The sequence below is a fragment of the Danio rerio genome, chromosome 21 (assembly GCF_052040795.2).
Source record: "Danio rerio strain M-AB ecotype USA chromosome 21, GRCz13ab, whole genome shotgun sequence".
Lineage (NCBI taxonomy): Eukaryota > Metazoa > Chordata > Actinopteri > Cypriniformes > Danionidae > Danio > Danio rerio.
The window spans coordinates 8940646-8959853 of NC_141041.1; the positions used below are offsets into that span (position 1 = coordinate 8940646).

The 19208-nt window shown below is 34.2% G+C and overlaps 3 protein-coding genes across 10 annotated transcripts in view; 1 reads left to right on the forward strand and 2 right to left on the reverse strand.

The window, feature by feature from the left end:
• The window catches only part of pde8b (phosphodiesterase 8B), a 104818-nt gene extending 96545 nt beyond the window's left edge, over nucleotides 1–8273 (reverse strand). For both annotated transcript variants that reach the window (XR_015519919.1, XM_087300597.1), the window contains exon 1: nucleotides 7968–8273. Coding sequence is in view for 1 of the 2 variants with exons in the window: in XM_087300597.1 (XP_087156723.1) it covers nucleotides 7968–8018 (51 nt within the window). In the remaining variant the exon portion in view is untranslated. The remainder of the gene's footprint in view (nucleotides 1–7967) is intronic.
• ap3b1a (adaptor related protein complex 3 subunit beta 1a) overlaps nucleotides 1–19208 on the forward strand; it is a 762544-nt gene that overhangs the window by 449077 nt on the left and 294259 nt on the right. The gene's annotated exons all lie outside the window — the stretch shown is intronic.
• aggf1 (angiogenic factor with G-patch and FHA domains 1) overlaps nucleotides 11912–19208 on the reverse strand; it is a 28075-nt gene continuing 20778 nt past the window's right edge. For all 6 annotated transcript variants that reach the window (XM_087299991.1, XM_087299989.1, XM_087299992.1 and 3 more), the window contains 5 exon segments: nucleotides 19043–19208; nucleotides 15324–15403; nucleotides 13421–13548; nucleotides 13210–13309; nucleotides 11912–12298 (listed from right to left, as the gene is read on the reverse strand). In XM_087299991.1, the coding sequence (XP_087156117.1) occupies nucleotides 12089–12298; nucleotides 13210–13309; nucleotides 13421–13548; nucleotides 15324–15403; nucleotides 19043–19208 (684 nt within the window). In that variant the 3' untranslated portion in view covers nucleotides 11912–12088.

Consider the following 19208-nt stretch of genomic DNA (forward strand, 5'->3'; position numbering starts at 1 on the left):
AATGATAATATTTACAAAATATATAATTTAGGCTATACTGCTATTTCCTCGTGCAAAATTAAACACCAGAAAATAAATTGTAGGCCTATTTTAACAGCTAAAATACATTTAGCATATTGATTTTATTTTTACTGGTGGCCCTAAATGTAAAAATGTAACCTAAAAACAAGTTATTAAAATAGGCTAAATAAATAAATAAAAAGACAAGTACGCCTAATAGCCCAATGGTTGATGGTGGTGTTTTTACAAATGCCAACTGGAAAATTTCACGAAATAAAAAAAACTGAAAGCCTAACATAAATCTTTATTTTTACCTTAAAACTATTATATTATTTGACATAAATGGAAATAAATAAGGAGAATAAAAAATAATTTAAACCATTTCTTAATGTCCACACCGGCGAAGAGTGCCGCGTTTGCTGCCAGCTCCTAATAAAAACGAATGATCTCTAACAACTTTGTCGCCTCCGGTGTGAACGTACAGTTATATGCATTTATCACACACAGGCACGTGCACACATAGGGCTCAACCTGTGCAGTGCACATGCCCTTTTTAGTCTTGGATAGAAAGTGCCCTTCCAAAAAGATCAAATGTGCCCCCGCGACGTGACACACCCTCGGTCCCGCCCTTCAGTAGGCGTGCGACAACACCGCTCTTGAGTACGCGCAACAACACAATTCAAGTTGTAATTATTTGATTTATTGGCTAGATCATATTCATTTGTACGATCTGATAATTTTGTACATTTTATTATGATTTGCTCATTCCCCAAGGAAGATCAGGATCAGGAGTAGCGTTTAGGGGCACACCTCTTTTTTATAAATTGTATAAAATTTTTAAAAAGAGGCATGCCCCCAAACCCCATGGGTCCATTAGGGATGTGCAATAGGGTATTTACCGAAGCATGCTAATAGGACTTTAATTTGCCAGTAACCTGGTTTAAGTGCTTCCGGCGAACTGTGTGCCAATACAAAAACCGGCGCGTTTAAGGTCTGTTTTCTTTAAAAATCTCCACTGGCTGAGTGATATCCGATATAAAGTGGGTCTCAGATTGTACAAGAACCACTGCATTAAATAACATTTCCCCCCTCATGTCTTTATAATATGAGCATTTATTTACCCCAGTATATTCAATGGAGCTTCTGCGCTAGCCTGCCGATTCTGACGGACGTGTTAAGCACCTAAATGAATGCCAAAGTTTAATTAATTGAATGTATTTTAATGACATTACAACATCGATGCTGTAAAAGGAACCGTATAAAATGAAAAAAAGTTCACAATAACAGGTCTTATCAGTATGAAGTTTATCAGTATGACATAAAACATTACATTAGCTCAACATTAGCTCGGCATATACCCTATTAATCGAAAATTTGGTTTCGATTTTGGCTTCTAACTATTATGAAAAAACATTAATCAAGATGAAAATATTATTGCATCATATACCTCCCCCTTTCCAGTTTTACACATTTGTTGATCTGCAAAGCTCACTTTCACGTGAACAGGACTAAAAGCATGTGCTGTAATGTAACTTTTGCAGCATGGGATGCGCATCATTCATTGATGTGCATTCGAATCATTCAAGTTTTTAAAAGTGCCAAAGAGATCGCATGCTGTTGTGTGTGTGCGCTCAGCCTCGAACACGAGCAGAGCACACACATCTAAAGTCTTCTCAATGTGAGCAATGTAATGGTTAAATAGGTGTCAAAATGCGGTGTTTAGTGATTATTCATATTAACCCTCATTTGTTTAATAAACAAATGAGTTGAGAATCAAAAAACATGTGAAAGAAAAACTATAATTAGAACCGTACTGCTCTTAAAGTGACAGTGCGCAATATTCCTGCTACTAACTGTTTTAATCATTAATCAAACAACAAAAGGACTAAATCACTCACTGCTCTTGACTGAAGGACTGCTGTAGCTATTATAAAGTTTCTTACAGTGAGGATGCTTAAAGCACAGATGGTTCATGTTTTTATTCTATTGTATTTATTTCCCTTTCCTTTTTCACAGGGAGAAAAATAACTGAATATATACAGATGAAGTCAGAATTATTAGTCCTCTTGAATTATTTGCGACCCCCCTCCCCCTATTTTCTGTTTAATGGAGAGAAAAAAAAAAATAAAAAAAATCAACCGATTCCTAAACATGATAGTTTTAATAAGTCTGTTCTAATAACTGATTTCTTTTATATTTGCTATGATGACAGCACATAATATTTAACTAGATATTTTTCAGTGCGATTCAAAGGCTTAATTAGGGTAATTAGGCAAGTCATTGTATAACAGTAGTTTCTTCTGCAGACAATCATATTGCTAATAATATTGACCTTAAACTAGGTTTCAAAATATTGAAACCTGCTTTTTTTCTAGCCAAAATAAAACTAATGACTTTCTCTAGGACAAAAAAAATATTATCAGACATACTGTGAAAATTTTATTGCCCTGTTAAACATCATTTGGGAAATATTTATAAAAAAAAATAAAAAATTCACAGAAGGGCGAATAATTTTGACTTCAACTGATAATCGTTTTGAATAATCGTGATTAAAATTATGACCAAAATAATCGTGATTAGGATTTTTACCATAATCGAGCAGCCCTAGTGTCCATGCATGTAACTTCTAAAACTAATGTATGGATTTGTTTAAATAAAAGCTTAAAGTGAAGATTATGGCATTCGGTGTAATCATTTTTATATAAAAATGTATATTGTGTGAAGTACATTTAACTCTAAAGAAGTGTTGATCTCTAATACTGATAAGGAGCTCATATTTTATTAAGTTTTACAAGTACTCTCAGTAGATTTATTATTTGAACTAAAAAAATAAATTTAAAAAAAGTTACATTTTAACTCCAAAAAATGTGTTAATTTAAGTTACTTTACCTCTTTACTGGAGTTAATTTGATGGTCACGCATGTACACTCAGATTGAGTTGATTTTAACTCCTAGGGTGTTTCGTCAAGACCAAAAATTTGTTGTGTGCATTTTCCTGTTGGTTAAATTTTAGAATGTCACTCAAAGTGACTATTCATTCATTCATTCATTCATTCATTCATTTTCCACTGGCTTAGTCACTTTATTCATTAACAGTCGCCACATAGGAATAAGCCACTAACTTATCCAGCATATGTTTTACACAGCGGATGCTCTTCCAGCTGCTACCCAGTAATGGGAAACACCCATACAATCTCACACTCACACCCACACATACATTACAGGCAATTTAGTTTCTTCAATTCGCCTGTACCGCATGTCTTTTGGACTGTGGGGAAAACCGGAGCATCTGAAGGAAATCCACGCCAACACAGGAAGAACATGCAAACTCCACACAGAAATGGCAACTGGCCCAGCTGGGACTCGAACCAGCGACCTTCTTGCTGTGAGACGACAGTACTAACCACTGACCCACAGCGTCATCAAAAATGACTTTATATTATTTGCTAAAATAATAAATAATTAAAAAGCATTTTCAGTTTTGTTTTTCAGCCAAGTGCATCCAGAATTTTGGCTTTGGCCCAGAATGTTTATTTCGGTGGATTTCTAATTCCAACCAATCACAGAGCAAAGTAGGCTTTAGAAAAGCAGCGTTTAGTAACACTGGATGTTTAAATAAACCATTTCAGACAATGAAGAGCTGAGCTGAGAACAGCTGAAGCTGAACTGTATATTTTGAGAAAGTTAAAGTGTTTTTGACCCTGAATGAATGTAAACTTATACCGTCGGAGACTCCGAAACCAAATTAGGGACCTTGAAAATAGCAAAATAGGGATTTTATAAGATTAAAGATTGCACTTCACGCCAAAATTAATTCAGAGAGACCCACAAAATAAGTTTCATTCATCCTCATGAACTACAACTTCTCTTGACGAAGCAAGCGTGCATGTTTATCAGCTGATAACACTCCGATAAACTGAAACGAGGCCATGCCATTGACCTTCACCTTGGATGCATCAAAAAATGCTTTGAACATTTTGCCTGTTCATAAACAATGACTTCAAAGTTAAGTTTAAGCATTTGTATAATCAAGTGAGCGCGCACGAAATGCTAAAATATGAATGCAATAAGTCACTTAAAGCATCTGCCAAATGAATAAAAGTGTACAGTGCAGGACATTAGGATCACTGATAGTACATCTGGCTTTCCTAATGTTTGCATATTACAGGTCCAAACTGTAAAATGTTCCAAACATCTGTAAATGACTGATAAGCCCAGATATGATTATATAGAACTCAACTGACCTTTTATTATGCCGGAGTTTACTTAGCAGATTCTTGCATGGGTGGGAAAAATATTCCTGGCCCAACGTTTGATTTAGCAAGCGTTCCATAAATGCAAATTGTTCAATAGTCATAACGCATTGGTGACACTGTATATCCTGGAAATGCCAATAATACATCTGATGCACTGTTCTGATTAACTGAACACACTGTGGCTAAACATTTACATAACTAGCGGTACATGCTATGCACAGGGAAAGCGCTTATGGCTTCAATTTTTCAATGTAAATTATAGCCTAATTAAATGTGCAGATTTTTTTTAACCAAATTATTGAATATTTTTTCTCTATTTCTACATTCACTCAAACAGATTTTTTACTATAGTTATAAAAATGGCTAACAAAAAACAAAAGACTTGACAATGTTTTCTATTATATAATAATTTATAGAAAAATTATGTCAAGCTTTTAATTAGTTAAGTTTTTAACAGGTCTCACTGGAAGAAGAGACAGTACTGTCTCAATGTGATCTCCTGGCTAAATAAAGGTAATGATAATAATTGTTTTTGTTGTATCCGCTTGTTAAGTGTGACGTCACGCGAAGCGGCTTCCGGGTCCAAGCGCTCTATTCAACTGAATGGGGAGACTCATGAAATGGTAATAATAAACGTTTAAAAAGCGATTTAATGCTTTCGAAAATCACGATGGCAGTATATATGTCCATGCCTGATATCCGATGGCCAGAAAGTGATTAGTTTTTTATAAATTGTTAGAATTTTGGTATTTGTTATGCAGCAAGCCCAGAGATTGTTGTGTATACTTTGACTTTATGTAAAATTAACTTTAATGTGTGATAGGAATAAAACGTGATCATAAACGAATGATTTCTTCACTCAAATGAATGGCAGCTTGGATCCGGAAACAGTATACATACGTCACAAACACGTCACCACCTAACAAGCGGATAGGTGTCCTGTATTTTTCGGAGAGCTGTGATGAACAGAAATGTTGTTCAGTGTGTGTAAGTTTATATAGCAAAGAATATTGTGTTAAATCCATTTTTAAAAGAAGGTACTGTTTTTATTTTTCTTACATTTTACGGGTGATTAAAAGACAGACGTTTTGGCACAAAGCCTTCCTAAGTGAGATTTAAGAGATTTAAAAGAGATTTTTCCATAATAGGTCCCCTTTATTGTTACACTTTTAAAAAAGACAATGTTTTGATGAAATTAAAAGAATAACTCTCTTTTTGCCAATGTATTTACACTCATTCAATATTCATAATTTATAATAGCGTACGAGTTAAACTAAATATAACTAATCTAGATCAAACTAAAGTAAATCTAAATTCACATTAAACAAATAAATGCAAATGAAAAATACCAAAAATATTACTGTATTAGTATGTTTTCTGGACCAATGGTACATGCAACGCTATTCAATAAAGCCACGTAAAATGCCATGTTATATAAACATGGTAATTATTCAGCACCATGGTATAAATCAAAGACACAAAAGCAGCAATAAAAACAGACAGTGGTTAAACATTTATACACTGTAACCAGTGGGAAATCTTCAAGCTGTCAACTGTTCACAGTATGCACTGCAAAGAACAATTAAATCACTTTTGTTCCTTTTACAGATCATGGAGCTACTCTTTTACATCTCTTCAGTGTCACAAAATTCCCAGAAGCATGCATTAATTACAAATTTAAATAACAATGTGACCAAGTATTTCTTAATCAGCCACTATTATTGAAAATGCACAGTACTACAAAATGAAATGCTGATTACATTTGATGTAAAAAAAATAATAAATAAATCAAATGGAAAATATTTTAAACTATTTCTGGCTTTCAGCTGATAATATTTACATTTAAATACTCATCCGGAAGCTCCTTGATCAATCAAAGTATTTGTTGTAATTGAAACCATCCACCACTACGCAATACCCAAATCACATCTTCAGTAAATAAATAAAACCTCCTCTCGGCCCCCAGCAGATGATCTTATCTGTCCAGCAGTGACCTGACCTTCTCTCAAAAACACAAGGCCACACATGAGCGCCCTCTGCTGGAGAACACCAGCACTGTCCAGGTGAAAGAAGACTACTGTAATCTACTGAAGAATGTAACAGAACTGGAATCCTGGGTGTTACAGTGAAACATTCAGATCAAAAGATAAGCCTCGCCTACTAAACAAGACAACAACAACACCAGAGACAACAACTGGATTTAAACAAACAAACAAACAAACAAACATAAGCAATTAAGAGAGCAAAAGGTGGGCAGGGAAATGCATTAGTGTTCACACACTCAAGGAAAGAGTGGGGTAAGATGTGTCACTCATTGATCTACATAATTGTGCATAATATTATTTAAAAGGGCTGTCATTAAGATATACAGGCAGTTTTCATTATTTTACATGGCAGGTTGGTAAGTTATTACATGGTAAGTTAATTTATTCAAATGTATTTCTCAAAACTTATGATGGTGATTTTGCCAATAATGTATGCAGGCCAAATTTGATTAAGAATAACAAGGTCTCGAGTATTTTAAAATAACTCAACATGTTTATTTCTGTCTTATTGGAGAAGTCATAATTAGGCCCTAATATTGATCATTTCTTCTCACTTCAAGTCAGGTTTCATTCAATTTTCTTTATTGTGGTATATAAAATATGCTGCCAGGTATTTGGCTGTATTAATTTGACAAACATCTTAAGTAAAAACTTGTATAATCACATACTTTTACAAAATGTTGATGAATCAGAATCAAGTTATTTATATTTTTACTCATTACACTGAGTGCCAATAACATTATTTTCTAACAAAACAATTTACGATATAATATAATACTTATAGTTCATGTTTTTTTAGACCCTATATAGATACTTTTCATTTCAAGTCAGGTTTTATTGTAATTTTCATAATTTAAGTAGCTTAAAATATACTGCAGTGTATTTGGATGTATTACAGCCTCAATATTATATCAAACAAACATTTGTATAATCACTTACTCTTTTGGAAAGTGTAGTAATCCTTGTAATTTAAGTAGCTAAAAATATGCTGCAGTGTTTTTGGCTTTATTATAGCCTTATTGTTATTATTATTATATCAAATAAACACGTGTAGGATCATTTATTATTTTAGAAAGTACAGAGTAAGTAGTTTTTACACTGACACCTGTTACACTAAATAACAGTATATTATTTTACATCTTTAAGTATTTCATAACTTACAAACAATGAACAAGTTTTTTCTCATTTCCTGTCGTCTTATTTTATTGTCTTTATTCAATAAAAATTTTGCTTTAGTGTTTGGTTGAATGTAGTTTTACTACAGACATATTTCATTTGTCAACACTAAAGCTGTGACATGAAAGTGTCACATCTTACCCCAACCTACAGTACTGGAAGCTGTCATGAAGAACAGACCAACTAACGGACCTCAAGTTCTTTTTGACAGGAAAAAACTTACCATTCAACCAATTTAACCTGATATAAACTACTTCTGTCACAGAGAGAAGTTAATGAACACAACACAGAGTCCCACAATTCCCAGATAAGGTTACCGTTTCACAACTGGTTCAACTTAATCTAGTTAAACTTCTATTTTTAAAGCGTAAACACCCAGTTATGAAACGACCTTCGACGGCACGGTGAAAAAGTAAACTGGTTATTTAGAAGACACCTTTAAGCGAGTTTGTAATCATTATTATCATTATAATAGAAGAGTGAATCTTACCTTACTTCGCGGTCCGTTGGACAGCAGCTGCGTGCTCGTGCTCGCGCTCATCTCTGTCCGTCCGCGCGGTCCAAACTGCCCTCGGAGAGCCTCGGTTACATGAAATCCCGCCTATTTAGAGTTAAAACCTCGTGGAAGGCACATTTTGACAGCATTCTCTCCACCAGAACGCAGCGACCGAATAGCCTCTTGTATCTGGGAACTTTTTAAGGGTTTAGGTAGGCGACGTTTCTCTGAACTTTTTCACCCACACGGGCTGAGCGGACAAGTGCGTGGTCCTAATGCCGCCGGTTCACCGGCATCACTGCTGCGCAACACGGACGATCCCAGGAAAACTAATTGGCTGTATGCACAGCTAGTGTTTTTCAGCCAGTGATAAACTTCCGGTCAAAGATTTGACTACCTTAAATTTTTATAAGCTTCTTTTTCCAGCATCGTTGTTGTAATGTAATTCAAATTTATTCTGTTAAAATAGACTTAAGCATCCATGTGGTTGTTAAAGCAAAAAAAGAGACGAAATGCCATTAAAGCACCGTCAATAGCAGCAGGGTGGTGCAAAAAATCCATTGAAAATACTGGGGTAAAATTAATTTCCATATTTTAAAGACATGGTGAGGAAAAACATACTTTAATGCAGTGCTTCTTGCTTGGTCTGATACCCACTTCATATCGTATCTCAGCCAGGCAGTGATGGTCAATGTTTTTTAAAGAAATCAGATCTTAAACACAGCGATTTTGTATGGAATGACAATTTCTCAGAAGCCCTGTCTGACTGAAATTAAAAGTCTGTGTGCATACTTCATTCAATAGTAATAATTGCTTGATTTATTAATTTCTGATTATCGTATTGAACTGTATTTCTCAATGTAAAATGCTCTTTTTTTTGTGCTTTTTTTACAGGCTATATAATTGCTTTAATAATAATAATAATAATGAATACTTACATTATGATTAATATATGGTATTTATACAGGAAAGACAATACAACATGTTAATTCTCTATTTTTATTGTTTAAAATCATCAGGTTCCGGCAACAATGTTTGTAATAATAATCAATGTCACCATTTATAATTATTATTACAAACATTGTGCCGGAACCAGATCATTAGCGATAAAAATAGAGAATTACCATGTTTTATTGTTTATCCTGTATACAGGCTATTTCATCATATTTTTAAAATAAAAATAGATACAATACAAAAAATAATAATATGAAATATTCACAATAATTTATTGCTGTTGTAACATTGTACTAGAACAGGATTTGATTAAGTTTTGATTGAAGAGAAACAAAACAAAATCTAAAAATAAGAAAATGATTTTAAATTAAATATTTAAAAACTCTGTTTTAAAGCAAAACTACCATATTATACAGTAACATAATTCAAGTAATAATCTGAATTATTATTATTATTGTATAATTAATTAGGTATTGTAATTATTAGGTATTGTAACTGTAATTATATATGGTATACGAGTCTAATGTCTGAGTTTAAAAACAAAGTTGAGGAACCAGATTAAAATCTGTTTAAAGACAGTAGGAAAACCTCTTGAGAAATGATATGACTTTTCGTATTACAAGAACCTCCCAAAGCTGGCAAGGAACATCATTTTGAACCCACGTCATGTGTTAAATCATGATTAAAATCAACAAATGAAATGAAAGATGTCTTTAAATAGTTGCAAAATTCAAATCTCACCTTTAATGTTGAAAAACCATATCCATGTTTCTCAAATAAGTATAAAGTTGGAAATGTTTTAGAAATGTTTATAAACGGGCAAAGTACTTAAAATGTCACTGAATTCAAATATTTAGGCATCATGTTGGACTCAAACCTTAATTTTAAAACTCATTAAAAAATTAAAAAAAACAATGAGATTAAATCTTAGAAATTTTTACATAGAGATTCTCTGACTTATGAGGCCGCTGGTATGTATTTAAGTACTGTGATTGCTCCACAATTGTTGTACTGTATAACGAGCTGGTCTCAGGCATTTAAATCATTTTTAACACTGTTGGAATCATTATACAAGAGAGCACTTAAAAATCATGATTAAAAGCCTCGGTTGTACAATCACTGCAATATTTAAAAAAAGCAACAACGTCTCTTAAGTTTTAATAATATTATTAAATATTCCAATATTTGTTGTGTTTTTTCAAATTATTTACAATCTTTCGGCTCCATCGTTAAAAAAAAAAAAAAAAAAAAAAAGAAATTCCAATCCTGCAACAACCTGGCACAATGCATCTTTCCTGCTTGAGGTTAATGTAATTTTTGTGCATGTCCCCGTTAAATAAATTCAGTCATTCATGAATTTATACCATTAAATCTAACCGTCGATTTAGAGTCCCAAGTTTTGGAAAATTGGAAAAGTCATTAGTACATCAGGATGTCTTGAAGCTGAATAACGCCTGTGTAAAATGATTTTTTTGTATAGTTGAAGTCAGAATTATTAGCCCCCCTTTCAATAGTTTTTTCTTTTTTAAATTTTCCAAAACGATGTTTAACAGAGCATGGAAATATTGCTGATACATACTTATAATAATTTTTTCAGGAGAAAGTCTTTTGTTTTATTTCAGCTAGAATAAAAGCAGTTTTTATTTTTTTAAACACCATTTTAAGGTCAAAATTATTAGCCCCTTTAAGCTGTCTTTTTTTTCTGATAGTCAAACCATCTTTTTTTTTTTTTTTTTTTGCTCTGTTAAACAGAAGTTGGGGAAAAAATAAACAGGGAACTAATAATTCAAGGGGAGTAATAATTCTGACTTTAACTGTATGTCCTTGTCTTTTTGTAAGACGTACTTACCATGCTGTTATGCAAGAAAAATTTCAGATGCAAGTCTGACAATAATGTATTGTATTGTGCTGTACTATTATTATTATTCTCATTGGACATTCCAATAAGTGAAAAACACTTAAATATGAGAACTGCAATAATAGAAATGATAATAAAAATGTATAAATATATTATAAATAAATGATATATCATACTTCATAACATGAAAAAAAAAGATTTATCATATAATGTTATTTCTACAATACTATTTTAACACTCATTTTGCACTGCAGTCATTAAAATGCTACTAATAAATGCTGTATAAATAGATCAAACTATTTTAAGTATTATCATGAACATTGCATTAGAATGGTATGATTGGATGAGAAACACCAGACAGTAATGAAAATAAAAAATGCAAAAGCAAGTTAACGAGATCTGATGGCATTAAATGTAAATAATGTATCAAATATGAACTCCAAATATCTTTTAGTATATTCCTTTTCTTTTAGCCAGATCCTTTAGATTTTTAAGGTGAGATGTGACCTAGAAATCTTACAAAAATAATTAAAAATAATAACTGTTTGCAGATGCAAAAGGTAAATAACAATCATGCGTAAATAGCTGGGTTGCTACAGATTCCAACCTATACAGAAACCCAACTGACCACAAAGGGGTTTGTGTGTGTAGAGTGACGCCAAGGTAACGCACATTCACAACACATGGGTTTATGTTTCCAAACATAATAACTAATTATTTGTTGCTGGCAGTTAGAAAAGCCTGAAGACTCCATAATGAAAGTTGCGCAACTTGCCCTCTCTTCAGATTAAACAGGTTTAACTGCAGTCCTCACTATAAATAATGCTGCAATATGACCCACTAAACGTGCCCTTAAAGATAATAGGAGAGGAACTTTAGCATATATTCTTACTCCGTGGACTATATTAGTGTCCACACCAACACATGACTGAGAAGTTAATAATAAATGCACTTTTATCATTCTGGAAGAAAAATTGTTCATAAAAATATCATTTCTCAGTGGCATTATAATTAAAGCTGAGGTGTGGACTAATTTTCTACACTTAAAATAATTATTAAACAGTTGCTTTGTCTTTCTTTGAGTGAATTTGTAGATGTGCCATTAATATAAATGCATACACTGGAATGCTTGTCTGTATCTTTTGTTTATTTGTTCGTTATATCAGTATTGAATTTCACTGTAAACAAAAATCACTCCGAGTGGCATTAAAATGAACTTGCGTCTATTTACAAACCTCATGGAAATAAGGTCTTCTGCTGAAATGACTCAGATAAACAGTGTAAATAAAGTCCATCTGAAGCGTCACTCCGTCTCCTGGCTCTTGACCCAGGCTTTAGGTGATTGGCTGTTTTCAGGATGGGAGGAGTCGGTGTGGCAGGCTTCAGAGAACCGTTCTCTTGCGCGCTCCCAGTTTCTCTGTGTTTTGGATTTGGTGAGCGAAGCATCCTCAACAGACATGGCGGATCCAGAAGATCCCAGACCAGACTGAGCCTTGCGCATGTGCAGCTGAATCTACAACACACACACATACACCGACATACAAGCACAAACACAAACAGACAGATAAACAGACGAGCACACACGGGGGCGCGCACACACAACAGACACAACAATCGCGCGCGCACACACACAAACAGACACAACACACACAGACAAACAAACAAACAAACAAACAGACAGACAGACAGACAGACAGACAGACAGACAGACAGACAAACAAACACACACACACACACACACACACACACACACACACACACACACAAAACGAAGGAAAAACAAACACACACAAACAGACACAACACACAGAGACAAAAAACAAACACACACACACACACAAAGACAACAAACAAACACAACATATACAGACAAACAAAAACACACACACACACACGCACACACACAAAGACAACAAACAAACACACACAAAGAAAACAAACACACAGATATACACAGACAACAAACAAACACACACATACGGACACAGACAACACACAAACACACACAAAGATATACGCACACACAAAGACAGACACAAAGACATATGCACACACAAAGACATACACACACAGATATGCGCACACAAAGACAGACACACACAGATATGCGCACACACAAAGACAGACACACACAGATATACGGACACACAAAGACAGACACACATAGACATACGCGCACACACAAAGACCGACACACACAGACATACGCACACACACAAAGACAGACACAGGAATTAGTGCATGCACACACGCGCACACACACACACACACACACACACAAAGTTATACACACACAGACAGACATGGACATTGGTGTGTACACACACACAGACACACACACACACACACAAAGAGAGAGAGAGAAACAGTGTAAAACAGAGTAAATGTCATGCGCTTTGCATAAATCCTGGATGTAAATATTACCGGATCCTTCATTCCAGCTCCGTCCTTGCCGAGTCCTTCTCCTCGTTTCCAGCCCATCTTCTCCAGCATCTGTCTGCCCTTATTTTCATCACCAATCTCACTATTCAGACACACAGAGAAATTACAAGAAACTTGTAGAGGCTTTATATTGTGATGCAAGGCCCCAGAGCAGTTTTATGATGGTAAATGTTTGACTGAATGGGTTACATACACATGAACAGAAGCAGGAGCATCGTCTCTCTGGAACTTTCCTTCACTCCCGACTGTCTGACGGCGGTTTTCTGCTCGGTCTTTATATTTGCTGTTCTTCAGAGGTTTCTGCTCTTCATAATCACTACTCTGAAGGACAAAGAAATCCACAAAAAAACTTAATCCATGTAAAGCAGGGATAGTGAATAAGAGTGTCGAGTCGAGCCGCAGCCATATCACCCTGCAGCCCAAGACCGGTCACTCACTGAAGCTAAGCAGGGCTGAGCCGGGTCAGTACCTGGATGGGAGATCACATGGGAAAACTAGGCTGCTCTTGGAAGTGGTGTTAGTAGGGCCAGCAGGGGGCGCTGAACCTGTGGTCTGTGTAAGTTCTAATGCCCCAGTATAGTGAAGGGGACACTATACTGTTAGAGAGTATTAAATCGAGATCCTAACTCACTGTGGCCATTAAAAAATAAATAAATAAATAAAAAAAAAAAATTAAAAAAAAAAAAAAAATCGCATGGCACTTCTCATAAAGAGTAGGGGCGTAACCCCCCTGGCCAAATTCCCTCTGTTAGCCCTTCCCAATCATGGCCCCCCAATCATCCCCATCCACCGAATTGGTTTTATCATGGTCTCTCCACTCAACCAAAAGCTGGTGTGTGGTGAGCGCACTGGCACCGTTGTCCTGTGGCTGCCCTAGCATAATGTAAGTAGATGCTGCACACTGGTGGTGGTGTGGAGAGTGGTGTGGTGGTTTTTGGTAAAATATGTCATACTCTTTTATAAAATAAACCTAATTCAGAATAAATAACCTATTTTATAAATAAACCTAATAAATAAAACAAACCTAATAAATAAACCTAATATAAATAAACCTAATAAACCTATAATCCAGAGTTTTCTTTAAAAAAAACGTCCTGCCGTTATCAGCGCGCAACGAATCTTGGGACGTTCGAGCTTGCAAAGGAACCACCGGTTGTGTCCTTCATTACCTGGGAAACGAATAATAACGCATTTAGAGGCTGCATTTGAAGGAGCCTTCCAATTGTTTGAAAACGAGACAGCCTTCGTCACACAGCACCCTTCGAATGCATCCTTCGGAGGATGTAGCCTCTGAAATGAGGCACAGCTAATGTTAATAATAATATTTTTGCTTGTATAGCTATATATTGGGACAAGATTATTATCACCATTTACTTTTAAAAGTTAAAGTTGCAAGATTTTTTTAAATAAAACTTATATAAATAATAAATAAAAGAGGTAGTTGCCGTGTAAAGATTTCTAATTTTCACTGGAATTTACAAAAATCAAAATGAACTAAAATAAATAAACAAATAAAATAAATTGTATAAATTTAAAAATACGAATAAAAATAAGAGTGTCCATTCTAGAACATTACAGTGTGACAATTTAAATGCGTGATGTTTGATATGCTGATGCTGTTTCTGGTGAATAATTTAAAAAATAAATGTCAATGTTGGTGTAAATAATGTTAATATTTTTGCTCTTATGCCTATATATAGGGAGAGGGTTATTATTAGCAATTACTTTAAAGAATGTGCCTTAAATATTAAAAAAAAAACATACAAGAATAAATAATCAAATAAAATGGAACAAACTGAAAATAATAAATCTTACATAAGATATCAGTAAAGACCACTATAACTGACATTAAACTAGTTGGAAATTGCTTCTTAGCACAAATTAGCACATAATAACTCTGCACAATAATTGTGATACTTTCCCAAAGAGCATCTGGGATATATTGTTTCAGTAGGTAAATATTATACCTGTTGTAGTTTAGTAATAGTGGGATCAACTACTTCCTGACCAAAAGAGGGCAGTACTGACCGCACACACACCAACAAACAAATAGATTTCATCACAAAAAAAGAGCTAGTATAGACCCCGAAACTTACTTTAAGACCATATTTAACCTTCATCATCCTCAGTTCTTTCTGCCGCTGAGCCTCCTTGTCCTCTTTGCTGAGAACAGCTCCTGAAACACACAAACATAAACTGCAAAAGAATGTTGCAAATGATTCATAGTAGCAGACATGAGATGTGTATTATAAAAACGCTGTAAAAATGCAAGGTTTTACACAACTGATTTGTGTTGAGACAAGAAGTTACAAATTTAAGTGCATTAAACATAAAACAATTCAAAACTTCAAGAATTGTGTTCAGCTCATTTTAAATAAGTAGTTTGAACATCATTTTTCTTACAGTGAAGATGCTTATAGCACAGTTTTTCATATTTTTATTCTATTGTATTTACTTCTCTTTCCTTTGCAGGGTGGAAAATAACTGTATGTATACACTTGAAGTCAGAATTATTAGCCCTCCTGAATATTAACTTTTCCTGCCTAATTTCTGTTTCGTGGAAAGTTATTACTTAGTTATAACTTATTTCTGAACATTATAGTTTTGATATTTCATTTCTAATTACTGATTTCTTTTATCTTTGCTATGATGACAGCACATATTTTACTAGATTTTATTTCAAAATACAAGCATTCAGATTAAAGTGCAGTTCAAAGGCTTAATTAGAGTAATTAGGCAAGTCATTGTATAACAGTAGTTTCTTCTGCATACAATCAAAAATATTTATTGCTTAAGGGTGCTAATAATATTGACCTTACAATAGGTTTCAAAATATTTAAACCTGCTTTTATTCTAGCTAAAATAAAACAAATAAAAAAATATTAGAGGAAATACTGTTAAAATTCCTTGTTCTGTTAAACATAATTTGGGAAATATTTATAAAAAAAAACTTCTCAGGAGTGCTAATAATTTTGACTTTAACTGATAATCGTTTTGAATAATCGTGATTACAATTATGACCAAAATAATTGTGATTATGATTTTTCCCAAAATCGAGCAGCCCTACTATTATATATGTATTTAGGTACAAAAAAAATAAATCAAAAATCAAAACACATGCTTAAAATTCCAATATAATAGTAAAAATAATTCAAATAAATAACTTTAAATAATTATTTAAATTTTGCTCACTTGCGCAATGTGCTTGTCCAACTTCTCGTAAAGGCAAAATCAAAACAAAAATGGTAGAGAAACGTAAATGCAGTGATTCTTCAGAGGCGAAGAAAAAGATTAGACAGTATGACAAAGCCTACCTAAATTTTGGTTTTATTGAAGGCCAAGACAAGTTAAAACTGATTAATTTATATTTTCTATACATATTATATATTAATATTACACAAACACACACATACTAATATATATATATATATATATATATATATATATATATATATATATATATATATATATATATATATATATATATATATATATATATATATATACACACACATACATACATGCATACATACAGTACATATGTGTGTGCGTGCGTGTGTATTTATATGGTGGGGGGCTCCAATGTTTGTAGAAAAGAAAAGAAAAAGGTTGGGAACCACTCAATTAACTAATGTTAACAAGCATGGACTTGAATGTTAATAATGCATTAGTAAATGTTCAATTATGATTAATAAATGCTGTACATGTGTCGTTCATGATTAGATCATGTTAGTAAATGCATTAACGAATGAACCTTATTGTAAAGTGTTACCAATAGATTTAATAGTCAAAAACAAAAATATTTTAACACAATATCTAATCTTTTTATAACTGTATACAAAAGTTATGAAAATCAAATCTAAGCACAAGAAAAGAAACCAAAAAGCCACTCAGGCGACATCCTTACATCCTTTTTTATTTACAATCTACTTAAAATCTGCCAGCCACCGCACTCATTTTGGAGTGTTGTTATTCTGAACATAATTATTATTATGCTTATTAATTATAATTATAATGCTTATTGGCACTGCTTCCAAGACGTGCGCCCAGTAGCCACATTTTAATAAAACTATAGCACTTCATACTGATTTTATCGCTCAGCCCTATTAGAACAAACAGCAAACTTAATTTTTTTTGAGTGAAACATGGCTTTTTGTACCAGCAAAGAGCTCATTAACAAGAACTCCAATGAGCTGATAATTCACAAAAATCATGCAAAACTGCGTCTTTAATGCTAATTATAAATCAGTCTGTTTCCTGGTAGTGACTTCAAAACATATTAATCAACCTCCAAGTGCTTATTTGCTACGTCAGCAGTCATGTTCAATGCACCCTTAATACCAATTTCAGTCGGAAATTTTTAAATTACATATTGTCCTCTTGTTTTGACTATTTCTACCTGCGCTGCAATAGATGAGAATGTGAAAACGCACGCAGCAACACTTGCACGCAAGAAAAAACAGCTTCTGAATTTTACCGGCAAATTTTCATTAACATTTTTTCATTTAGCGGACATTTTTATCCAAAGCAACTTACAACCGAGAACTACTGTGCGTTCACACCGAAAGCAGTAAGAGTGTCCAAGGTCGTTCTGGCGACAACGTTGTCTGCCTTCAGATCTAGCGACAAGAGCGTCAAAATTCACTATATTGATCTCGTATTTAAAGGGGCCGTTGCAGCATATCAGTTACATTCCTGCAGAAAACATGCTTTCAAGCGTGAAAATGTTCTGCACTTCTTATCAAATTCATTTACCAATGGATAATTAAGTGGAGCAAAGCCACACTCCATGCAACTTGATCTTCCAGTGTGTCCATATGTCTGAAATATCCTGAAGCAGCAATACCGTTTTGTACTGTGGCATGAGATTCCCGCTATTTTAAAGATAAATATATATGTATAATTAATACACATTAGTAACTTGCCAGTAATGTTTTTTAATGCATGTTCCTGTAAGAAAACATTATAAATCATTGAAAATCCGGCGACCGCAATAATCAAACCCTTGTGAACAACTGTGGTCGGAACTAAAGTTCACAGGTCTGTATTCTCTGGACTCCTCTAAAGCGGTGGACTTCCGGAGAACCCGGTTTCCCCCATGCTCGCGAACGCAGGAAAAACATGCAAACTCCTCACAGAAATGCCAACTGAGCCGAGGTTCGAACCAGCGACCTTCTTGCTGTGAGGCGACAGCACTACCTATTGCGCCACAGCTTCGCCATTAGGATTACACAATATCATTGTTATATTCACAGTATCCTAGTTAGGTTTACAATTAAATCCCTGAAAGATGTCCGGAATGAAGCAGGTCGTCTGCTTCGATGACGGTAGACACCCACGCTCAAAAAAAAAAAAACGTCATAATCCATATTTATACGGAAGAATCACATCCCTGATACAATGATTTGCTTAATTACCAAAATTATTCTACTTAACTATTCTAGCTGAATACTAGAATCTTGAAAAATATCTAGTATCAAGTGTCATGATACTGTCATCATGGCAAAAAAAGAACATTTATTAAAAATGAGTTATTAAAACTATTATGTTTAAAAATGTGTTGAAATCTTCTTCGTTAAACAGAGATTGGGGGGAAATATATACAAGGGGTCCAACAATTCAGCAGGGATAATAATTCTGACTTTAACTGTATGTATGTAAGGAATTGACTTTCAAGGCAGCCCCTAATACAATGAGACTTGTTTATGCCCCAACTCTAATAATGGAAAACAGGTAAATGTATTCACATGACCATATGCAGTGTTGGCTTATTAAGCATAATCAGGTTAAGTTAATGCAGTCATGTTGTGCATACCAGAGCTTTCGTCTTTCTTATGGCGGCTCAAGTGTGCTATGATCTGTCCTGGTTCACAGCCGTCACAAGTGGCCGTGCCTGCGTGGATGTGGAAGGACAAAACCGTTTCTCCCATCTTTAATTCATCCCCGTGGGTCAGAGGACAAGGGTCACAGCGAACTTTGGG